General features: G+C 37.4%; 2 protein-coding genes across 4 annotated transcripts in view; one reads left to right on the forward strand and one right to left on the reverse strand.

Annotated features, from left to right (window-relative positions):
• The first annotated feature begins 246 nt into the window (after positions 1 to 246).
• Positions 247 to 25,561, forward strand: part of CLINT1 (clathrin interactor 1) — a 63,770-nt gene continuing 38,455 nt past the window's right edge. The window contains exon 1 of one of the 2 annotated variants that reach the window (XM_069102483.1): positions 247 to 520. In XM_069102483.1, the coding sequence (XP_068958584.1) occupies positions 480 to 520 (41 nt within the window). In that variant the 5' untranslated portion in view covers positions 247 to 479. The remainder of the gene's footprint in view (positions 521 to 25,561) is intronic. The other variant, XM_069102482.1, reaches the window with a different exon arrangement.
• On the reverse strand, positions 10,483 to 11,905 carry LOC138172720 (large ribosomal subunit protein uL6-like). 2 transcript variants are annotated; one of them, XM_069102485.1, is made up of 2 exons: positions 10,911 to 11,905; positions 10,483 to 10,850 (listed from the first exon to the last, which is right to left on the reverse strand). In XM_069102485.1, exons 1-2 carry the CDS (start codon positions 11,167 to 11,169, stop codon positions 10,558 to 10,560), a joined length of 552 nt encoding a protein of 183 aa, XP_068958586.1. In that variant the 5' UTR covers positions 11,170 to 11,905; the 3' UTR covers positions 10,483 to 10,557. The 2 variants fall into 2 exon arrangements, with proteins under 2 accessions (XP_068958586.1, XP_068958585.1); XM_069102484.1 differs by having other exon boundaries at positions 10,483 to 11,905.

Genomic DNA, 25,561 nt, shown 5'->3' on the forward strand with positions numbered 1-25,561 from the left:
GTGCACCTGCTATGTGAGTGAAACAGAGACTGTTCCCACTTACATCCTTTACAATTTGCAAGCCGCCTAACTCATGTTGTCAAAGAGAAATCTGGGCAACCGTAACAGAACACCTTTCTAAGTCAAGCAGCCAGGACAGGGACAAGACAGCAACCAACTTAACTCTCTGAGGCCAACCCCTTCCGCTGAGAAAACTACAATACCCAGAGAGCCTTGCGCGGGAACGGAGGAGGAGGGGGTGTAGGCTAACACTTCCGCTTCACGCAGCGCCACGTCCCCGACGTGTCACCGGCGGCGCCGCTGCTGTGGTAGAGGAAGGAGTGAAGGGGCCAGTTCGAGGTAGCGGCGGCGGGTGGCGACGGCGCAGGCGGTATCAGCCCCAGCCGCGACCTGCCCCTGCTCCCGCACGGAAGTGCCCCTGGGTCTGTGGGGAGCAGGAGGAGGAGGAAGCGGCGGAGGCCCCGCTCCCGTGGGCCAAGATGTTGAACATGTGGAAGGTCCGGGAGCTGGTGGACAAAGCGTGAGTAGTGGCAGAGCCGGGGGGCAGTTTGTTATCGGGGGCCCGCGGAGGGAGGGGGCGGGCCGGAGCCGCGCGCCGGGGACTCCCCACGTCACACTGGCCCCCCCCCCCCCCCCTTCTTCCAGCTGATCCAGTCCCATCATGGCGGCGACAGGTCTTCTCGCCTCTGGGCCCTCTCTCCGTGGGGGCGGGAGGGAGCTAAAGGTACCACTTGGCCTCCCTGTTCTCCTGAAGTGACTTCTCTTTCTCGGACCCGCGTCCCGGACTCATCTCCGGGGCAACGAGTGTCCTCCGGCGACCCCCCGGCCTGAGGAAGGAACTCCTGGATCGGGGGGCGGGAAGCGGAGTGGGTCAGGCCGTGGACTTGTATGGGGGGGGCGGGGGTCTTGCATGTAGGACCCTGGACCCTAGTGCCCCACGGGGGGCGGGGGGGGATTATCCCTCAGGCTGTAGGAGACCCGAGGCCTGGAAGTGTCCGTTCTCCGAATTGCCTGGTTTTCTTTTCCCAAAAAACTTTTATTTTTGCCTTTTAAAGCGAGCCTGGTAACACTAGTGGCAGGTTTAACAGGTGGTCACCCAAGTAGAGGTCTAAAGTTATTCAAAAGATAGGGGTGATGACAGTTTAGTTAAGCTGACTCCAGTGCTTTGTTTTGTTTTTTAACTTACGTGACACCTTTGAAAAGGTGCAGTGCTATAACTTGTTGTGCCCGTTTCCATTACACTTCGCCGTTTCCTCCTCGCTGAATGGAATTGCTGAGAAATTTCCCCTAAAGTAAATGTACACCCAAAACAACAGAAAGTACTTTGTTATTACTGGCAACTGAATTTTTTTAAGGATAGAGTTTAATGTTAACTGGTTTTAAACTAGTGTAATCTGTAACTATTAAAATATTTTACAATTTTTATTCATTCTTTCTAAAGTTAGGCGTTTTAGACTGAAAGTAGACCAGAAAAACCTTGGTAGTTAAGAGCATGCTAGATAAAATGGAGGGTTAAGTAACATTTTTTTCTAGGCCAACAGGAAATAAAGTTAGAAAATTTAGAAAGCCTCCTTCCTTTTGAATGTTTAGTGATTATGCAAGTAAGGGTGGTTAGAAATTGGCTCATTTTGTAAGCCATACACCCTAAAACAAGAAAATGTAGTATAGAAGGTTAACTATGCAGGCATTTTTCAAAAAGTACTAAACAGTAATATTCCATGACAGACTTAAATTTTTTTTAGAAAGACCCTTTGGTTTAAGGCCCCTTTTATATTTTGTGTAGTGCTTGCATTAGGACTTTACATTGTATACATTTTGCATATTTAGTCAGTTACAGTGCAACTCACTTCTTTGAAAAAATAAAACGACTTAGGTTAATGATATCTACCTACTTTCTTTGCTTTTGTTCTCACTAAACCAAAATAGTAAGCAAACATTCATCTTGTTGCATTTCCTAGTTTTTTTTTTTTTTAAACTAGGTGTAATGGTCTATACTACAAATAGATAAGTACAAAATTGAAATAGGCACTATTTCAAATCTAAAAGACTTTTTGAAAGATTTTTTAAAAATTTCATGGCTTTGGGTTGGAAAGTTGAAAGAGGAAGGGAATGTATAGAAGACAAGAAAAGTAAAATTGAAAATCTAAATTTAGAGGATCAGATTATTTGATATATAACTCAACAATTTTTCAAGTAGAATTTTGCCAATAATGTTTTATGGTTTATCACATATTGAAGTCAGAAGACCTGGATTCTGCTTCTCCCAGTTTACTGCCTGTGTGACTTCCACCTTGTCTGAGTCTTTAGTTTCCCTATTCTGTGAAAAGAAGGGTTGGGACTAGATAGCATCTAAGGTCCCTTCCCTTACAGCTCCAAATCTGTGATTACTATTCATTTTTTATAAACCTGTTATAATTTTGTAATTGCTTCACCTTAATGTTACTACACAAGTTTCCTAATTATCTGAAGAGCCTATTCTTGAGAAATGATTTTATCTTCATTTTACTCTACAATTTACCTTAGAAATGTTAACTCATCATAACAATATTTGTGTTGTGAGTAGTTTTCTTTTCAGAAAATTTCAAAAGGAAGTATATCTTAAAGAAAGTTATAATGGCCACCTAAGCACATAGTCTGCACATGATTTAAGTACTCAAAATTCACATAGGTGATCTCATTGTCCTGAGTATGCCCTCCAATAATGTATATTGAAACTGACTGATGCTTTCTAGTTCTGTATGATAGCTTGTTTATAGTCTCCTAATAAGTATTCCCAGTTCTACCTAATGAGCTAGAGGTTTTTCATGTCTTAAGGATGTCAGTGGAGCATTAGGTCTTATACATTAGTTATTCTTTGTTTTCAATACAAAACCAACATTTTTCACTCAACATTTCTTTGATTTGTCTCCACTTCATAATTCCCTGTTTATAATTTGTTGCAGTGTACTCACAACTCTCATTTTTTTTCTTGCTTTTTTTTTGGGAGGGGAATTGGGGTTAGGTGACTTGCCCAAGGTCACACTGCTAGGTTTTGTGTGTGTGTGTGTGTGTGTGTGTGAAGTGTCTGAGGCTGGATCCAAACCTGGAGTCCTCCTGACTCCAGGGCTGGTGCTCTATTCTCTGCACCACATTGCCGCCCCCTCACAACTCTCATTTTGCCTTATCATTGCTCTCTGGATGAAACTTTGTCATTTCTTTAGAGATTAATAGTGCCATGTCTCACAGCCATGTGATAAACCTTCAAGAATAGTTTATTAAAAAGATGGGCTTTTTGCTTTAGGCATTAGTGTTTTATGGGTGGGGTATTAAAACAACTTTGACTTTTCCCAAAGATAGTTCAACCCTCTAAACCCAATTTTTGTGTTTTTTTCGAATGTTGGACACACATGCACATTGTGTGTGTATATATACATACACATATATAGGCTTTGACTTTTCAAGAACATGGAGTTAAAATTGTTATTTGGATATTTTTGGTATAACATACCACTTGTAATTTAATTCTCATCTTCCATTTGCAGTAATAAAGGAAATTCCCAATAACTTTAATATTGCCCTGCTCTTGTAAAAAATTGTGGCATGTTCATTCATAGAGTAATCCTATGTGCAATTCCAGTTACTAATGCATTTTAAAAATTGTAATGGTGGAGCTGATGAAGACTTCATATTCTGATGAAGACCTCTGTACCTTACCAGGAGGAAAACTCTAATGGTCATTGATGCAGTGGGGTACAGCCATCTGAGGAAAAAATAAAGTGTTTAGGAATTTTCAAAATGCTTTGACTGAAATGTACAAAATCACGAATAGTATTAGTAGTTTAAACACCAAATCTTAGATGAGAGCAACCTTTGCAAAGGTATTGTCAGAAAAAGAAAGTGCCACTGTTCACAGTAGGTCAATTTGTGGATATTGTTGATCTTGGATGAAAATAGATTCAAAAAAAGTTTAGACAGATTTATACATGATAGAGTTACTTAAAGAAAGTAGGATTATTTAGAATTTATCTGTCATCATTGAAGTTCGTTCACCTTAAGAAAGGAGTAATACATTCTTCTAAAATATGAACCCTGAGGCCTTTCTCAGAAACAGAATCAATCAATACTAAGCTGTATATACTGGGCATCTGACAGAGTAGAGCAGTACTTAAATACTCTACATAAACTAATACGTAGTACACAAACTAATTAGTATTCATATGTGTTGTTTTGAGAGCTTAAAGGGATTTTTTTTTATTGGTATGAGAACTAAGCTCATAAGACTGGAAACACCAGGAACCAGTACCAGGTATAGTTGTTGTCTCTCACTTAAACTCTTTGATTAAAAAAAGATAAATGGTGATGACAGAAGACTTGTGACTCCATCACTATCTCCAGAGCTTTTTTTTTTTTTAAAGCAAACTTTTTAAAAGTAACTTGCTCAAGGTTACACGGCCAGTTATTTCTGGGTGTGGTGCTGAGTATCTGAGCCCGGATTTGATGCAGGTCATCCCGACACTGGAGCCGGTGCTCTTACTCGCTGAGCCACCTGGCCGCCCCTATCTCCAGAGCTTTTAAGGAGAACTATACCACCCTCCTTTTCTCAAAGGTCATTTGGATAAAGCTACTTCAGCATTGATTACCTGTCTGCATTCATTTGAGGAACAAGTTAACTGGGATACCTCTGTACCTTACCTTGGCATATAAGATATAGGACCATTGAGTTTGCTCCTTAAATTTAGGAAGAGTTGATGAGGTAGGTAAATCTACCTATTTATGCCATGTAGGGCTAATGCTACATATTTTGAGTCTAAGTGATTTTTCCCCCTTTCATTCTGGTGTGAAAGATACTGATAGTTTGAACATTAATATCATGTTTATTAAAACAACTGAAGTACAAGATTATTTTGTATAATATAAAATTATAATTTGCATTTGGCTAGTTATCACAACCAGATTTATAAAATTAATCGGTATTTGTCAAGAGAATGTATTGTGTGAAGATTTGTTCTTCAGATTGTTGTTTAGATCCTGGGGCAACTTGTTAAATAACTGTGTTCAGTTTTCTGTAAATTTTTATTTTGATTACTCTTTCCACTGTTTGTGTGTACATGTGCTTGTTTTTATTTTCCAAATGTTTAGATAGTGTCATATCAACCATTGGGGGGAGAGAGACAGACAGACAGAAAGAGAAGTTTATTATCATTTGGAAGTCCATAACGTGCTTTCAAAGCTATATTCTCTACCCTCAGAAAAAAACTTTGTTCAGAGGAAGTGAATATGTGCTGATCCAAAACAAATGATTTTTATTTTTTAGTTTTTCTTTTCTTTTCAGCTATATTTCTCCCATAATTTTCATTTCAGCCCCAACTCTCATCCTTGCACAGGTTTAAGCATAAAAAATCAAGTTAAGAAATCAGTGATGCAGTACTGTCCAATTTCTCCTTGGCTCAGCTTTCAAAGACCAACCCAAATATTATCTCCTCCATGAAGCATTCCCTTAGTTCCTCTACCTTTGCTCCCACTACTAGTGATTTTTCTCAACTCATATTACACTTGGTATCTCTTCAGCACTTGTAGTGTTCTATTTTATATCTGTTTGGGGTTTTTTTTTGTGTGCATATATTATCAACTCTACTAAATTTTAAGTTCCTCTCCAACTGAGACTCCACATATTTCTTATTTATCTTTGTATCTTCCAGAGACCTACCCAATAAGTTCTGGGCATTTAAATTTTGTTGAATGAATATTCATTTTACCTTTCCTTCCTCTATTAATTCCTTACACCAGACCTAAGTACTTGTTATTGTCAGAGAAGCAATCCTAGTACCTGGGACATAAGTAGATATTGAGATCTTAACTTGGAAATAAAGTTTTATGTTTACTTACTATTTGCCAGCTTCTTTGAGAGGTGATTTACTGTAACTTGAGAAAGTTCTTCTTATCACTACTGCCATGGGTGATTCTAAAAAAGTACTCGGCTGCCTCTTAAATTTTTCTTATGCCTTCTAGTGTATGAGTTAACACGTTTTTCAAAAATCTGTTTGCTGATTTGACTAGAAGTACTTGACCTTTCTGTCAATGATAGGAGGTGTTATTATATTTCAAGAGATCCAGTTGAATCATCTAACACATGCCTCTCTAGGTTTCACTTCATAAAAATTCATGTTTAGCTTAAGCAGGGAACATTTGATCTCCAGTAGTTGCTTCTTGCAAAAAAAGTTAATACTTTTCATTGAATTTTTATCTACATACTACTCTTCATAATACAACACAACTTGTTGATAACCGTTTAGCTGTATTTTAATTTTTAAAGATACTGTGCATACTTCATATGCAGTATGCCTCTTATCTTATGTTTATATTAGCATCCACTGTCCAGACTGCACCTTCTCCTTACTTACAGCTTGCTACTCCTACTTTGGAAAATACTGTTTTGTTATGTACAGATAGAACTAACCTACTTAATGTTTCACTTTTTGTTTGTGAGATAAGTAAGTTTGGTAGCTGTGGGGAGGGCAGGGAGGGAGTTGCATATTCTGGAGTCCAAAAAAACAGGGAAATGAGAGTTTGAATGTAAAGCACAAGTTACTGCTATTGAGGTAAATTAGACACATCTGTATAATAGAATAATGTATGTATGAATACAAGAGACCTGGTCTCTTCTAAAGCACAACCGAGAACTTAAATATAGCCAATCGGTAAACGTTTATTAAGCACCTACTATGTGCTAGTCGCTGTGCTAAGCCCTGAGTCTACAAAAAGAGCTAAAATACACCCCCTCTGCACCCCAGGCACTTGCAATCTAATGGGAGAGGCAATATACAAACAAATATACAAAGTAAGCTATATATAGGATAAATGGAAATAATTAACAGAGGGAAGGCAATGGAATTAAGAAAGGTTAGGGAAGGCTTCCAATAAAAGATAAGATTTTAGTTGGTATTTGAAAGGGAAGTCCGTGGCTTGAGTGGAGGAGGGAGAACTTTCCAGACATGGAGAAGAGCTAGAGAAATTGCCCAGAACCAAGAGATTTTGTATTTTGTTTGTTGAACCAAGTATTTTGTTTGTTGAACCCCCAAGAAGTCATTGACAATAGGTTGGAGAGTAAGGTGTACTACTCCTACTAACATCTTAAACTCACTATGTCCAAAATGGAATCATCAGCTTTCCCCCTGAACCTTTTCCACCTACCTTCCCTATTATTGTAGAGGGCAACACCCTCCCGCTCCTCAAACTTAAAAACCTATAAGTCATCTTTTTGTTTTTACATCATAAAGTTTAATTTTCAAATATATCCCACTCTCCTTGTCTACATAGCAGGCTAGTCCTAATAACAAAAGTTTAAAAAACAACAACAAAACCACCTTGGGGAAAAAAATCACCCATACCCCAATTGTTTCTCACAAAATGCAATATTTCACAACCGTGGTCCCCTACAAACAGGGGAAAGGATGTGCAGTCAAACATATTGTTTTTAAAAAAATTAGTTACACAGAAAAGTTTTGATATGTATAATTTTTGTTCTCTAACAGATTTTAAACAAGTTGAAAATTCCAAAACCACATACCTATTGAAATTGTTACTTTATGAGAATAAAATACGATGTAAATAACACATTTACTCTCCTGAAAATTTTGGCAACTGGGCACAATCTGAATTGTTTGAAGAAATAAAGCCTATTTATATATGAAACAGCATGGGCTTATTCACAGAAATAACATCTACTAAAGCTGAGTTTGGTTTACCAAATTTTCTAAGGTTTACAAGCTCTCTAAAATTTGGACTTAGATGAAGAATTCTTACATTTATTGCTTCCGTTAGCATCTCATGGGCTTAAATCCAACCCAGGAGTTATGGGTTGCTTTGTAGTAGTCCTGTCTCTTTGGTCTTAAAAAAGGTACAATTTAAGGCCAGTAAGTAGGCCAATAAGAGATATCTACCAAAGTAGGGAATGTGAAGAAAATCCTTCTTATGTCTCTGGACTGGTCTTCCACTGTAAACACTACCAAATTCTGTTCTAAGACACTAAATATTGTACTACATTAAAAATTTTTCCCAGAAATAAAATCTTCAAAATGATAAAGATCACTAATATAAAATTTTAATAGTGAAGATCAATTAAAAAGCTTGTAACTAGTGATTTTTTTCCATCTAAAGTTTAAAAATGAATGAACTTGAGCTTTTGTACTAAAAACAAAATGCAGATGAAAGTTTTTTACACATCTAGTGGAATTAAGATTGTCAATTACCCAAGATAAAATGCCAATACAACGGACTAAGAAAAAATTAAGGATAGGTAGGTGGAAGTTGTGATACATTATATAACTATCCCACAAGTCCTTCACAAATTGCATTTCTGCAACATACATTACTATATTAAATGGCATGTGCTCTTAATTTTTAAAAAATACATACAAAAACAAAGGAAAGTCCATTTAAAACAATCTCATCGTTGTAAAGTTCAATGGCTTCTTTCTGAATCCTCATTCTCCTTGACCTCTCCACTGTTGATCACTCTTTCCTGCTTGATACTCTCTTCTGTACAGGTTGGTGGGACTCTCTCTGCGGTTCTCACTTGACCTAATGACCACTCCTGTCTCCTCTGCTGGACTCTCTTCCAGATCACGCTCTCTAAAGTACAGGTGTCACTCAGGGCTCAGGCCCGAGTCCTCTTCTCTTCTCCCTCTAAGATACATTCCTCGCTGCGCTCCCATGGATTTAAACGTTATCTCTATGCTGATGATTCTCCAATCTGCCCATCCTGCTTCAAATTCTCTGCTGACCTCCACTCCTGTATCTCAAACTGCCACTCACACATATTGAAATGAGTACTAGTAAACATCTTAAGATGTATAGCAATTAAATCTCTACCAGTTCTAATCAAGTATCTATATTGTGGTGATAGCTTGAAATGTTAATTGAAGCATGGTAATAATTGTTGTCTCCCAACCTTAGTTTGTAATGATCTTAATAAGGTTTAAGATAATAATAATATAATAATAGCATTTATATATCACTTTAAGGTAAATACATTATTTCATTGATTCCCCACAACAACCCTGTGAGGTAGTGGGGATATTATTATCTTTATTTTACAGATGAGGAAACTGAGACAGACAAAAGTTGTGATTCTCTCAGGCCCACACAGACGTTTAGTGGCTGAGATAGGATTAAAATTCAAGTCTTATTGACTCTCTTCAGCACTCTAACCATTGTGCCACCTATCTGCTCTGCAGTTTAGGATATAAAAGTAAGAAGACACAATTTCTACCACAAGAAGCTTAGTTCTTATAGGGGGACAAAACAAAAATACATGACACTTTAGAGGGTAAGCTAAAACAAGATAAATGCTAATTTAAGATAGTCATATGAAGTGCTTTGTAGTTGTGTGAAGGAAATGAACTAGAATAGTCAGAAAAAACTTTATGGAGATGGTAGATAAGTTCCTAGCATGGTTTTAAAGGAATTTGATTGATTGAAAAGTGGGGAGGGCAAATTAGGTATAATAGATAAATAGTGGAAAACGTAGGACACAGAACAAATTTAGGCTTATAAGGAAATAGATGGACGGTCCGCAAATAGAGTTTGCTGTTTATATATATATGTATGTACATAAAGAAATCACAAGGTGACCTCTTTTTTTCTTTTTGGAGGGGGGAAGGCAGGGCATTTGTGGTTAAGTGACTTCGCCCAAGGTCACACGGCTAGTAAGTGTTAAGTGTCTGAGGTCACATTTGAACTTGGGTCCTCCAGACTCCAGGACTAGTGCTCTATTCTATTCACTGCACCACCCGGCCACCCTGTGTTTACTGTTTATTAACAGGGCTGAACATTTAGTGCATACCCATGAATAGTTGATTGATTTGTTCTAATGGGGAAAAAAACAAAAAAATTCCATTTTCCTTTTTTTTTCTTTTCACCTAAGTGAACTATTTGAAATGTACAACTCAGAAAATCATGTAATACCATTGTATTTCTTTTTTTTTTTTTTTTCCTTTTTTTCTTTTTGGAGGGGGAAGGCAGGGCAGTTGGGGCTAAGTGACTTGCCCAAGGTCACATGGCTAGTTTTTTGTGTTAAGTATCTGAGGTCAGATCTGAATTCAGGTCATCCTGACTACAGGGCCGGTGCTTTATTCACTGCACCACCTAGCTGCCCCTCTTTTTTTTTTGGATGGGGGAAACATATACATGCAGAAATATGAAAATATAGTTGTACTGAAAAATCCATTATTTATAGTTTGAGGGAATTAAAAAAAGCATAATGGGTTGATACAATTCTTCTGTCTGTTTTGTGTGTCTCCTGAACTTTCTTCTCTTGTGTATCAGATGGATAACTTATATTAAGAATTATATACCTTAGTGCATATCATGTAGAAAATAGGTTTCATTTTAATGAGGGGATAGATGAGCCTTTTTTTTTCATGTATTCTACAATTAGACCAATCCTATTCTCTAATTTTAATGCTGTTGTTAATATATAATTCTGCATCATCAAAGAGGTGGTTTTTTTTTTTTTTTGATAAAAAGTATTTTTATTTCACCTCTGAATTATTTGACATCTGAATAAGCGTTGACTCCTCAGGACACAGCCTTTGGCATCTTTTCCAACTTAGATTCATCAGCTTGTTGCACTGTGCCTTTCTCAGAAACATAGATGCCATCCACAAATTTTCTGATCTCCTTGTTTTTGACCGTGGTGGCCTGTTGGATCAGGGCAGCTGAGTTTGAAACAAGTTTAATATCATTTCCTTCAAGACTTAACTCATCTTTTTGGGCTTCAGAAACAGCACAAGCAACACCTGGTCTCATGCGCACTCTTCGGATATATTTTTCACCCAAGAAATTTCTGATTTCAATGAGTGAGCCATTCTCTTGAATAACAACATTGATGGGGAAGTGAGCATACACAGACCTCATCTTGTAACAAAAACCCAGGGTAACGCCTTTGATCATGTTTTGTACATGACTACAGATTGTGCGCACAGTTGCAAGTTCTTTTCGATTTCCCCACCATTTGTCTACCCGAAGCCTTTTTTTCTTCTTTCCAAGGAGACTGAGCTCAACATTGATATGGTTGAAGTCCCTGCGGAGGATTCCTCTGGGCCCTTTCACAATAACTGTCCAACCCTTAAGAGAGATGTCAACATTTTCTGGGATGTCGATGGTCTGGTTGCTTAGAATGATCTTCATTCTGTTAGTGAATGGGCCAAAGAGAGACAAAGAGGTTTTTTTTTTTAATAAGACAAAGGTGTTTCGTAAATTTTTTAGGCCTCTTTGAATGTTCTCTACTTGAATTTAATCTAGGAACCTACTGCCATAATAAGTGTTCTAAATGAAAAGTAACTAAATATGAACATTTAACAGTCCTAGTAGATTTTGTAAATTTATACCCTGAATTAGGATAATAAACTTGTTTAGCCCCATTAAAATTGTGTAATTGGGTAAAGTATCATGGAGATTTTTTTTCGTAGAGAATATTTTGAGCCATCCTTCAGAACTTCAGTCATAAGCATTCTCATTCTTCCTTATAGCACATATCAAGTCCCTCATAATCTCTCCACTGGACTTTTGCTTCCTGCCTTAAGTCTCTCTTTAAGAATCCTCTACACAGCTGTCAGAGTAGTAATCCTAAAAGCCCAGGGCTCACTTATCATGTTACTCTGTTGCATAACAAACTATGGCTCTATTACTTTCATATTCAAATAAAACTCAGTTTGGCATTTAAAGCTCTTCACTATTTGGATCCAACCTGCTTTTTCAAACTTACTGAAATGTAATGGGAAAAAGAATTTATTAATTATTTACTATGTTCTAGGTACTGGGAATACAAATATAAAAGTGAAGACATTCTCTGTGCCTTCAAAGAGCTTTCTTTCTAATCGTTGGAGACAACACATATAGGATAGTAGTGGCCAAGGAAGGGTATTTTGGTTTTGAAAGTTAGAGTATTGGTGAGTATAGATTCATATGCTTGCCAGTATTGATACCATTTAATTATGCTTCCTAAACATGAAAATAGGTTAGGGCAAAGTCCCCCAGGCTACATGCAGAATATATTGGACAGAAAGACAATGGGTGAAAAGAAAAGATAGCCAAGTAGTAAAGGAAGTATTGCTGGAATAGGTCTAAATAAGTGAACTACATGGGACATTCACCAATTGGAATAGAGGTTGGAGGGAATTCCAAAACTAAAAAGGTTAAGTCCTTGAGAACATGGTCTCTGGTCTCAGCAGTAAGGCATCTGGCAAAATAACGTCCCTTAACATACTGCAGTCAAACTGGCCTACTAGCCCTCACATAGAATTCCATATCTTGTGTCTCTGCTTTGCACAGGAAATATTCTCCATGCATTTCCTCTTACTCTGCTCTTAGAATCCCCTAGGCTTCAAAACTTAACTCAAGCACTACTTGCTTGAGAACTTTTTTGTTTACATGTTACTTCTTCCAGAAGAATTTAAAGTCCTTGAGATTAGAGACTGTTAAATTTTTGGTTCTGTATCCCTATTTGCCTAGCATAGTGCCTGGCACATAGCAAACACTTTACAACTTTATCAATTATTGATTGAATAAAATATGGGAACAAACTCTAGTTTCATCCCCTACTCCTACACACATACATCTTTGAATCATTTATGGACAAAAACTAACATTCTATAGTAGATATAAATGAATATCAGTAATTGATTTTTGTTACATTAGAATTTTTATAAATTGACATTTTTCCAGAATAAAAATATTTTAACCAAAAATAATGATGTGAATTATCCAGATAGTTTTCATATTGACTTTGGATATACTGAACAGGGGATGTTTTTATTTTTTAACTTTGTACATACCCAATTTAAATATAAACTCAAGATGACATTAATTATAAAAATTATTCGAGCCTAAGTCATAAAATGTTTTAAATATTATAAAGTTTTCTTTTCATTAAAGCTTATTTAATCAAGTCCCAAAAGCATTAATACATCCTACATAGAAGAAATCCTTCATGCTTCAGTGGGAGAATGGCCCTATTTGAGAGAGCCAGGTTAACGTTAAAATATTCCCCCAGTTGTAAGATTGAGAAAATGATATAACAAGATGAAAAAAGTTAAAATTAATCACCCTCTTTTAAAAGTTTGACTTTGTTACAAGTTGTTATATGGTAGTTTTATTTCATCCTAACAATTTTTGAGACAGATTTAATCAAGATACTGATTTTAGAAACATAGTGATTTTTGAGCCCTACAGGAACTTCTAGGATTCATTAAATATTTGCCATTTCTCTCACACACAAATTCAGAAGGTTTGGTTGAGTAGCTGATAGCTCAGTTGATGCCTCATTTTTTCACATCCTTATAAAAGTGCTAGATTTATTTGAGGTGAGCCCATTAGTCTTAATCTGCTTACTTGTGGTTATTTGGGAACTCGAACTGAAACCTGTCCTTTCTTCCTACAATCCTTGAAAACTTCAAATTACTGGTACTTTTAATTTTAGAATGAGCTCTGTACAATAATCATAATGGTAGTAGAAATGGAAATTTGCCCCTAATAATCACTAAACTTGTAGAGATTCAAAAAGGATGTAAAAGACAATCTCTGTCCTCAAGGAACTTGTGGTCTAATGGGGGAGAAAACATACACACACATACATGCACACACGTGTGTATACATACATGTTTGGAAAATACATATTATGGAGAGGAGAAGAGAGAGAAAGGAATTATGCATAGGAAGTGATTAACAGAGGGAAGGCACTAGAAGTGTTGGGGAAGGCTTCCAGTAAAAGGTGGGAGTTTAGTTGGATCTTGAAGAGAACCAAGGAGGTCAATACGTAGAGTAGAGGAGGGAAAGCATTCCAGGCTTGGGAGACAGCCAGAGAAAATGCCAGGAGTCAAGAGATGAAGTATCTTGTTTTTAGAACAACCCAGAGGCCATTGACACTGGATGTACAGTCTGGAGAAGTAAGGCTTAAGGAGATTAGAAAGGGGGCGGCCAGGTAGCACAGCGAGTAAGAGCACCGGCTCCAGTGTGGAGAAGACCTGGAGATCGAATCCCGGGCTCAGACACTCAGCACCACACCCAGAAATAACTGGCCGGGTAACCTTGAGCAAGTTACTTAACCCCAATTGCTTTAAAAAAAAAAAAGAAGAAGAAGAAGATTAGAAAGGTAGTTGGGGGCTAGGTCATAAGAGCTTTGAATACCAAACAAAACCTTTTGTATTTGATCCTGGAAGCAATTGGGAGCCACTGGGATTTATTGAGGAGGTTGGGACAGTATCTGACCTCCACTTTAGGAAATCACTTTGATGGCTGAATGCCAGATGGATTTGAGTGGAAAGAGACAAGGCAGGTTCATTCACTAATTTGTACCCTTGACAGTTTTTGTCTGTTTTTGTTAGATGTGTTATCATTCAGTTTTATGAGCAATATTGTTTATTGAATAATCTTTAGAAGGCAGCATGGCTCAGTCAGCTGGAAACTTTAACCATAATTTCACAGCCTGGCCCCAAATTTTCTGTTCGGTTTTATACTACATTTATAAAATAGTTGTTACCATACTGATAATATGTATATAACTATATGGGGCAATTAGTGATTGCAAAACAACATTGCAGATCAAGGAGAAAATATTACAAGTAGTGAGGAAGAAACAATTCGAGTATTGTGGAGACACAAACAGGATAACACAAGATCTAGCAGCTTTATACGTTAAGGGATTGAAGGGCTTGGAATATGATATTCTGGAGGTAAAAGGAACTAGGACTAAAACCAAGAATCACCTACCCAGAAAAACTGAGTATAATACTTCAGGGGGAAATGTGGACATTCAATAAAATAGAGGACTTTTAAGCATTCTTGATGAAAAGACCAGAGCTAAACAGAAAATTTGACTTTCAAATACTAGAATCAAGAGAAGCATGAAAAGGTAAACAGGAAAGAGAAATCATAAGGAACTTATTAAAGTTGAACTGTTTATATCCCTGCATGGAAAGATGATACTTGTAACTCATGAGACTTTTCTCAATATTAGGATAGTTGAAAGAAATATATGTGTGTGTTTGTATATGTGTGTATGTGTATATAGAGGGCACAGGGTGAGTTGGATATGAAGGGATGATATCTAAAAAAAATTTAAGAGGCTAAAAAGGAATATATTGGGAGAAGATAAAGGGAGAGATAGAATAGGGTAAATTATTTCATATAAAAGAGGCAAGAGAAAACTTAAAATGGAGAGGAAGAGCAGGGAGGTGAAAGGGAATGAGTCAACCTTACTCTCATTGGATTTGGCTTAAGGAGGGAATAATACACACATTCAATTGGGTAACTTACCCTATAGGAAAGTACCGGTAGGAGTGAAGGGATAAGAGGGGGGATGATAGAAGGGAGGATAGATTGGGGGGGAGGGTAGTTCAAAGTGCACACTTTTGAAGAGGGTTAAAGTAGAAAATAGAATAAGTGGGGGCAGGATAGGATGGAGGGAAATAGTCTTCCACAATATAACTACTATGGAAATGTTGTGCATTACTACACATGTATAACCTATATTGAATTCCTTGTCTTCTCAATGGGGGTAGGTGAAGAAAGAAGGGAGAGAATCTGATTGGAACTCAAAAGTTTTAAAAACAAATGTTAAAAAAAAATTTGTTTTTACATGCAATCAGGAAATAAGATATACAGGCAATGGGGTATAGAAATCCATCTTGCCCTACAAGAAAGTAAATGGTAAGGGGGGGGGATAGTAGAGAGGGCAAACTGGGGGAGGGGGGTAATCAGTAGGCTTGCCATCTTGGGTGGGGGGTAGGGGAGAGATGAGAATATTTGGAACTCAAAATACTGTGGAAATGAATGTTGAAAACTAAATAAATACAAAAAAAAAAACAACATTGCAAATGTTTTGTTTTAGACATTTAATTGAAATAAACTGGTAATAAATTTTAAATGGGGAAAGGGGGGCTACAGATTTAATTGGATAAGAGTTAGTACTATAAATCAAATATCTATGTTATGGGGTGAGACTATTAATTTTAATTCAATAAACATTCCTTAAACTGTAGAATAGTATTAGGCATTGGATCTACAAAGAAAAAGAAATAAGCCTTTCCTTTAAGGGGTTTATCTTAAGCTAGAGGAATGTATCTTGTTGTATAGGGAAGTAAATACATGGTAATTTGAGCAGAGGAAGAGTATAACAATTAAGGTGATTCAAAGAGTTTTCATGTTAGGAAGTAGTACCTGAGCTGAGCCTTAAAATAAACTAAGAATTCTAAAAGAGAGCAATGAGGGGAGTACATCCCATACATAAAGAACAAGATATACAAAAACAGAGATGACATATCTGGGAAGGTAAATGGGCACCATATTATATAGAAAGATTGATGGTTGCTAGGCTGGGCAATTTGTACTATATATTAGAGACAATAAGGAGCCATTGGGATTTTTGAGCAGAAAAGGAAAAGGAACAAGCATTTATTAATGACCTGCTATGTGCCAGTCCCTTTACAAATATGATCTTATTCGATGCTTACAACAACCTTAGGATGTAGGTGCTATTATTATCCCCATTTTACAGTTGAGAAAACTGAGGTAGACAGTAAGTGACTTGCTTAGGGTCACACAGGAAGTTTCTGTGGCCAGATTTGAACAGTGCTCTGTTCACTGAGCCACCTAGCTGCCTCAGCAGGGAAGTATGTAGTGAGGGAGATTATTTAGACAATATGTTGGAGCATGGATTAGAGAGGGGAGAGACTATAAGCACAGATACTAATTAGGAAGAAATCTGTTGAAATAATAGGTCAAGTGAGATGTATTGATGAAGGTCTGAACTAGGTAGTGAATGGTGCCAGTGCTGAGAAGGATGTGGAAATAAATTTGTAAGTTACTGTGATTTCTGCCTTAGGAGTACACTAAAACCCACTTTCACTTCTATTATTAGTGAATAATTTAAGACTCCCTCTAATGCCTTTCTTATTACAATAGTGACACTTGGCCTATTCAGCAACCAGAATTAAAATAGTGTTATTAGATATACAAACAGACATTGAACTTAACTTTTCTATAGATAGGTAGATAGTAAGGGTCTTGGTCTTACTGAAACTTATCAGTTTCGTTTGGGACCTATGAATTCACTTTTGAGAAACAGTTTTCTCAAGGGAAATGTTGAGAATAGTATTTTCTCATCTTTATTTACATTTACTGTGAATGAAATAAGATACTTGAATATTTAAAGCAAAATTAATTAGCCTTTGAAATGGTGAAACTAAAATGGAAAATAATTTGTCAACCAATAATTAAAGAAACAGGTGATTTATATTGAGTAGGGGTATGAGTAGACTTAAGAAATTTGCCCATGTACATGCTTCTGGAGTTTTGAGCTAAACAAAAGCTAAACAAATCTCTTTTGATCATTTTAGTTTAATTTGGAGACTTTGTAAATGATGAAAGTATAGTTATTTTCTGTTTAAAATACTTTTTCACAGTTGATCAGATATTTTTATGCCAAACCTTCTTAAAAATAATAAGGTTTTAGTAGTTCCTCTTCCTTGAGTATTTTAAACATAGTGTCTCTATATACCTAGATGTTCAAAGGGATTTTGAGACTAAGTTAAATGTAGTAGGAAATACTCTTTTTTCACCTACCACTACTTTGCAATTTTTGTGAGATTGAAACGGTTTTAAATGTTACTAAAAATAAGTGTGTGTGTTTACACATATGTATGTACACATAATATGTAATCTCATATCAAAAATATCCACCCATATGAAATATCAGAACTCATTCACAATTCTTGCCAAGGAATATGAAAAAATACCTTTGTTTTTCCCCATTATTTATTTATTTATTTGGGTTTTTTTGGAGGGCAGTTGGGGTTAAGTAACTTGCCCAAGGTTACGTGGCCCTTTATTTTTTCCGTGGGTGTTAAGTGTCTGAGGCCAGAACCGAACTTGGGTCCTCCTGACTGTGGGGCTGGCACTTTACTCACTGTGCCACCTAGTCGCTCCTTCCCCCATTATTTAGAAGTACTTCTGAAATCTCTCAGTTTCAAAGTACCTTGGTCTTTTGTAGCAGCAAGCACCCCAAGCGTCCTCAGGGTTTGCAGTTACCACAGGTTCTTGGATCTGCTTTGTTAAAGGAAAGCAACTCAACATGGGTTAACAAGCTTACTTTAACCAGTCAGACATATATCGTTTACCTTGTTCAGGGGAAAAAGGTCAGCACCCCGAACCTCAAAGCATACAGGCAGAATTATCAAGACAGAAACAGATCAAGTAGACAGATTTCCAAATTGTCCAACCATTATATCCATACCCAGTCAACATCTGGGTTTCTACATCTGGGTTTTTCAAAGCCGGGGGACTCTCAACAACGGCTTCCCAGAATTCAGATCAAATCACAGAACACTTCTCAAAGTGAGTCCCAAAACAAAGCTACACATCAGGGCTTATATAGCCTTCTCCTGGCTCAGAGAATGTAACAACCTTATTGACTCACTGGCCAATCAAGAAGTATCTACTGAAAAACAAGCCTCCCACCCCAGGCTTCAGGTGCACATTAGCCTAGGGGCAGGGAAGATCTTTAAAATTTACATTCTTATTACATCTTCATACTCCTATATTAAACATGTAGTTATAACTGTTCAGAAATCTGCATCAACTATAAGCAAACCTCTTTTATCCAGCTCACAGTGAAAGTACCAAGAGATCATAGCTTGCTTTGTATCTGTAGTTGCAAAAATGTTCATTAGTAGCAGTATCCTAAAAGTCCCCAAAATGGCAGTGTTGTTCCATAAACATCTTTGTGACGTGTGTATTTGGGGGGGGGGGGGCGGAGGTGTCCCTTTGTATGTGTACCTCTATGTATGTTTGCTCTTCATACTTATTTGCCTCTCTTTCCTTCTTCCTTTCTCTAATAGGATAGAATATAAACCTTTATTAAGTAGTTACAGTAAGAGTAGAAAGTGTTATTAATTGAATGGGGTGTCACATTCCCATCTTTTAATCAGATGACTGAGTGAAACTTATTTTTCAGTTTAAGTTGTTTTTCACTTAGGTTGACCCTTGTATCTGCCCCACCCCCTTCCTCACCCCGCCTCCTTCAGATCAGTGGCTCTGGAGGAGGGGGGGGGGGATGCCTAGTTTACATGATTTTTGTTTGATCTAAGCCTCAGGCTCCTTTATTTTTTCAAAAAATTTAATTTTAGGAAATGTATTATTGTGTAACTACAGTTATCCTTTCCACATTGTGACTTTCCCCATTGTTGTTGCAATATATCATTGGTCTGCGTAAGAGATTAAATAGGAATTTGGGGGGGGAGTTTTGTGGAAGCTATAGACAACACAGATGGAAGGCCAGCAGATGACACAGAGCCTATGACTAAATATTTAACCCAATTTTTACAGTAAAGTACTGTAAACACTCCATAAAAGAAAAAATTCAGACTTCTTCTCTGGTATGAAGGAAGGGGCCAAAAATTTTACATTGATTTCCAGATTGCATGGGGGCAGGGAGTGGAGGTAGGGGTGGGGCTGGGGCTCTGTGATGTGGCAGGGATAACTGTATTTTCTCCAGAAAAGGGTTGAATCTCTTAGAACTCCATCCTGCCCACCAGGAAAGAAGATCTGAATGCCAAAAAGCAGCTAGATCCTAGAGTGGAAAGGAGATCATAGATCAGAGATAAGATAACCTGACTTAAGGAGTTGTGGGTGATTTTGGTAAGGGTTAGGGGATGAGACCTGGCCTCCTTGACCTTTCCCTCCCCCCCCCCCCAGCACTACTTCCATTTGACATTGCTTATTTTTTAGGTTGATTATTTCTAAGAGTGAGGCACCACAGGATCTAATTTAAGTTCATGGCTCATTAAAGGTAGAATTAATCTTAGAAGTTCAGTCCCTTCATTTTAAGGTGAACAGACGGGTCCAGAAGGTAAAGTGACTTGAACAAAGATTAAATTCAATCAGTGACAGACATGTCTTCATTTCTGATTGTTTTTCAATGGATAGGAGCTCCCAGTGGTTAAGCTTCAAGGTTCTCAAGTTAATAAACATTTAATAAATAGATAATTTAATAAACAAATTTATTTAACTTAACAATTTAATAAATAAATAATAAACGAATAGAAAAGAAATGCAATTTGTTATGCCCAGAGTCGGTCTTGAAGCCAAGGAGACCTGGGTTCAAGTTTGGCCTCAGCCACATACCAGATGCATGATTCTGTCAAGTCACTTAATCCTCAGTGTTCTAAGCGACTCTCCTATACTAAGTTGCAGAGTAGGTAGGGGTGGACCTACATTGGAGGACAGAGTTTCGTCTTTCTGGAGTTCCCCATTCTAAGGAAATCACAATTTTAGTTCTATGTACTGCCTTCAAAGTACTGGGAAACAAAAACACACAGTCCCTTCTCTCAAGGTTTGCACATGGATGTAGGGGGTGGATAAGTATACCTGGAGTGATTTCACAAGGATAGAACACTAACAACTAAGAGGATCATGAAAAGCTTTGTGTCATCATTTCTGTCAATTGGTCCATTTAAAAAAGAAAAAACCCATCCTATTCAGATGACCCAGAAAGACTTGACTTTTTAAAAGAACCCTGTTGCTAGTTTGAAATGCTAGAATTGGCAGCAAATCCTCACTCTTGCTTAATAGCTGTAATGCCAAGCACCTTCTCAAAAGGGGCAGTGGAGAGCACAAAGTCCATCTACCCCTAAGCTACAACAAAGTTAAGATACCTTCACAGCATTTAATACCCAAAGAGAGGTCTTTTCTTCATCTTGACCCAAGGCAAGTTCTCAGCAATCTCCGTTTCTGGGAAGACAAAGCTTAACAAAGCCACATATACATTGCCAGTGTCCTCATCAATTCACTCTCTGCCTGAAGAACAGTCTCAGGACCCCTGAAAATATCAGCAAGACCCTCTTCCAGGATTTCTGTAAACATACAACAAGAAAACCCTTCTTCAGGGCTTCTGAACCAATAGCAAGGTACCAGGACCTCTGCAAGAGCAGCACTGTCCTTCACCAGCAGACAAATCTGTCAGAACAACATCAAAATAGATAGACAAAATGCCAGCATCATAGCCATGTCTCCTCAGTCCTTGGCAGCTTCAAGTGGCAGCTCTCTAAAGTCCTGGGGAGCTCCAGCTGGCCCTCAGCAATCCTCTGTCTGTCTCTCTGTCTCTGTTTCTCTCTCCCTCTCTCTCCTCCCTCCCTCCCTCTCCCCTCCACCCTCCCTCCCTCTCTCTCCACAATGCTCCTCTCAAAAGTTCTGTTGCTCTGCTTGGACCTTCTCTAAATCCACGGCACCAGTTCCTCCCACTTCAACCTTCTCTTTTCATGTCAACAAGTCCATCCCACAAGTGGGATTCACAAGCTCTGGGTTTTAACACTCAACCTGAAAACCAAGCCAATGCTGGGGGATCTTTAAATTCCATTACTATTATAGTAGCTGGGTGTCATTGGCAGGTCACTTTTGCTTTCTCTACAATAAATTAAAGGGTTCTAATTACATATCTTTTCAGGACCAATACAACTCATTCTGATATACCATTAATAGCAGAAGGTAATGAGGTATGGTTGAAAGAGCACTGGATTTGGATTCGAAGGACTGGAATTTGAATTCTGACTTAGCCCCATCCTACGTGGGTGATCTTGGACAACTCATTTTAACTTTTCTAGGCTTCATTTTCATCATCTGTAAAATGAGGACCTTGGACAGCATAGCATAAATTTCTAGATCTTAAAATAGATTCTTTCCAAGAATGCTTAGTTAAAACTTTGAGGTTTAACCTAACTTTTATCAACTGGCATTTTATAGTGAACATTTTTAAAATTTCATTTTAAAAATTTATCAGGTGTATCTTTCCGGATGTGTTCAATTCAATAAATATTTTAGCATTAATGTAGAAGGCACTGTTAGGAATGGTGAAAAAAGTGCCACAAATCCAATCCCTACTTCTCTTAACCTTTATTCAGTGGGCTACTTTATTTAGTTATGTAATTCAATTCCCCAGTTACTCAGGTCCCCACTTTATCTGAAGAATCTGTGCTAGACATTGGGATTATCAAAACAAAAGCAAAACTTTAAGCAGCTTTTATTCTTCTGGGGGTATACAAGATTTAGATGATAAATAGAAAAGAAATGCAAATCCATTTCAGGGGAAATTTCACAACAACTGGAGATAGAAGAAAGTTAAAAAAAAAAAGACTGCATCTCTGGGTTTTGGCACCTGAGACATATCTTGAAGGAAATTAGGATTTCCCAAGGAGGTTAAAGGGAGAAGAACATTTCTACCATAAAGGAATTTGCAGATTGCCTATGCTTAGGACCAGAGGAAGGAGATGGCATGCAGGATACAGGGAATAGCAAACAAACAATCAGATTTGTCTGGGATTTTAGAGTGAATGGAGGTGTGGACCATGAATCCAGAAAGATGGTTTGAGACACATTGCAAAGGGCTATAAATGCTAACCTGAAGAGGTGTTATTTTATACTAGAGAACCGCTGAGACTTGGTATCAGAATTTCTCTCTACCCTCCAGTGGAATTTAGTATTTTTAGCTTTTAGATATTGACCTTGGTCATATTCTGTCACCTCCTTAGCCTCTTCCTTTCCTATTTGTTTGCAGTATTTTGCTTTCATCTGGACTACCAGTTACGTTTGTTCTGTTTTTTTTTTTTTTACTTTTGGAAAAAAATATAATTGACTCATTTTATTTTAATACAGATACTTCCCGACACACATCCATCCCTACATTCCCTTTACAAAAAGTTATTTTAGCAATAGTTAAAAGAAAGGAAGCCTTTAATTTTGATAGGATGGTATAAAAATGAATTGGAGTATTTTGCCCAACTTTTGTTTTGACTTTACATTGTTGTTGCATTGTGCTTGTGCTTGCTTCACTGTGCATTGTTTCATAGAAGTCTTCCCATGTTTCTCTAAATTATTAATCCTTGTTCCCAATTGCTCAGTAATATTCCATTACATTCATGTACTATGCTTTGTTTAACCATCCCTTAGTCACTAGGCACATATTTTGTTTTCCTGCTGTTTTCTTTAACCATGGGCTGGGAGGGGGAAAATAGCTGTATCCCTCCCCAAATTAAAATAGTTATTTCATTTTGGTTGTATATATGTATGTTTATACATTTCTAAACTCCATGTGGTATGAAGACCTCATATTACAATTGTGATTTATCATCTAGAAAAAGACTTTTTTTTTTTTTTTGCTTTTTGGAGGGCAGTTGGGGTTAAGTGACTTGCCCAAGGTCATACATCTAGTTTTTTGTGTTAAGTGTCTGAGTCTGGATTTGAACTCAGGTGTTCCTGACTCCAGGGCCAGTACTCTATTCACAGCGTCACCTAGCTGCCTCACTAGAAAAAGACTTTTCTAAGCATCTGTGTTCCGTATACTTCTTGTCTGGTAGGAAATTATCATATATGTATATATATATATATATATAGTTCATGATTGCTTCCTTTTTCCCTGAATATGCTGTTGCTCACTTAACTTCTTGTTGTCCAACTGGTTGTGCCAACTGTGCAGAAATTTGTGTATATAAACTTTTGGCACTTCTATTTGCTTTTTGCCTCCTGATGTGTGGTTTGTCCTTCATTCTTGAAGAGGACCATGATATCAGCTCCCAATATATAGTGCAGGAAAGTTGCATTTTAAAAATTTGACCATTTAATTTGCATTGTGAATCCACATAATTTTATTTGATCTGACCCTATGGTGATAAAGGTATTCTACTAGCCAAGATGTACTTTAAAACCCCAGATTCTAAAATAGCTTTAATAATTTTCAAAGAGCTTGCTTATCCAGATAAAGTTTAGATACCACCCTCTTGTTTTCAGGTGGAAAAAGTGGTTGGTTGTTCAGTTGGGTTTTGTGACTCCATTTGGGTTTGTTTGTTTTTTGGCAGACGCGGAGTGATTTGACATTTCCTTCTCCAGCTTGTTTTATAGTTGAGGAAACTGAGGCATATGGGGTTAAAAGACTTGCCCAGGGTCTTTATTGCTGTTTATCTTTAATTCTTGACCATGACATCAGGAAGATGATGCCATGACTTGCAAGTGAATTGAATTTAAGTGAGGGAAGGCTGTGCGAGGTTACCAGCATCACTTTCTCCTCTGGAGTCATCTGGGTCCAGTGGCAAGTTTCAGATCAGGATGACTTAAACCACCGCTAGTAAGTATTTGAGGCCAGATTTAAACACAGGAAGATGGGCTTTCTTGACTTCAGGTCCAGCACTATCCACTGCTCCATCTAGCTGCCCATGGTTAATATCAGTGTTAGGACCCAAATGTCCTGACCCTTATTCTCTTGACTCTTCTCCTATGCTATCAATTTGATTCTTTCATAGGATGTAATTCTGCCTATCAGGATACATCAGTAATTCAAAGGAGGCAATTTCCCCCATATAGAAATCATCAGTATTTTCCAGACTTTGTAAATAAATATAAACTCAAAAACTGTATAGTTCCTCTGCTCTCCCAGTCTACAACAGAGAAAGAGTTTGTTTTGGTGGTAGCTAAGGTAAATTAACTTTTTTTTAAAAAAGTTACCCACTATAAGAGATAAGAATTATTCAGAATACAAATCAGTCTGTAGTTCTGAATACCATCACTTTCTTAAAAGAATAGTATTTCTAGGTTATTTTTTTCTATTACACATGAGTGGCATGCCTGAGAGAAATGATTTTTACTTGAAGTTTTAACTGAAACCTTGACTATAAACATGGTGGTGTACTGGGATTTCGTTGCAAAGTCTAGGCAAAGAAATTGAAGTATTTATGCTCCCTATTGTTCCAGAAAAACTAAATCTCTTTGCTCACTGTCCCTTAGCCTTCACACTATACTAAGAAAAGAAATGTTTGCTTGTTTTTTTGTGTTAAGTATGATTTTATTCTTGTTCCTTTTACATTGCCCAAAAGTATGTTTGAATAAGGGAATACAATCCTTTTCAAATAAAAACTTCATTAATGATGATCACTTGCACAAATGCATCTGAAATTTAATCTGAATTTTCCATTGTTGAAATAACAATTTGACATACAGAAAAATTGACTTCATTAATTTCACAAGCATAAACATTGATCATCTTCAGTGCACAGTGCTAGGCATTATAGAGAGATAAATAGGAAAAAGTGTCTACAAAGAGTTCACATTATAGCAAGGGGAAATAAAATATATTCACGGGCAGTACTGGAAGTATATCAGAGCATAAAGTGGTATGAGGTCATATATGAAAAAAATATTCCACCTAAGTTGATTTTAAAGTGTTATTTTGCACATTTGGTATGTATATTGACTTCAAACATTAGAGATTTCCTTTTCTTTTTTTGGGGGGGGGAAGGTAGGGCGATTGGGGCTAAGTGACTTGCCCAAGGTCACATGGCTAGTAAGTGTTAAGTGTCTGAAGTCATATTTGAACTCAGGTCCTCCTGACTCCAGGGCTGGTGCCCTATTCACTGCCACCTAGCTGTCCTGAGATCCAGTTTTCTGAAAATGACTACCAACATTTTGTTCTCACCATTCCAGAGAGGTTTGCCTATGGCTTAGTTTAGATTCTTAAAAACCTTTGATTTGAGTTGCTGCCCCT

Source organism: Petaurus breviceps, unplaced genomic scaffold (assembly GCF_028583685.1).
Source record: "Petaurus breviceps papuanus isolate PSGF00001 unplaced genomic scaffold, PetGlider_PUasm1.0 551, whole genome shotgun sequence".
In the NCBI taxonomy this organism is placed as follows: Eukaryota; Metazoa; Chordata; class Mammalia; order Diprotodontia; family Petauridae; genus Petaurus; species Petaurus breviceps.

What these genes read in the sequence shown, in the direction of transcription:
- LOC138172720 (XM_069102484.1), bottom strand. Translation starts at nt 11,169, where the DNA reads ATGAAGATCATTCTAAGCAACCAGACCATCGACATCCCAGAAAATGTT.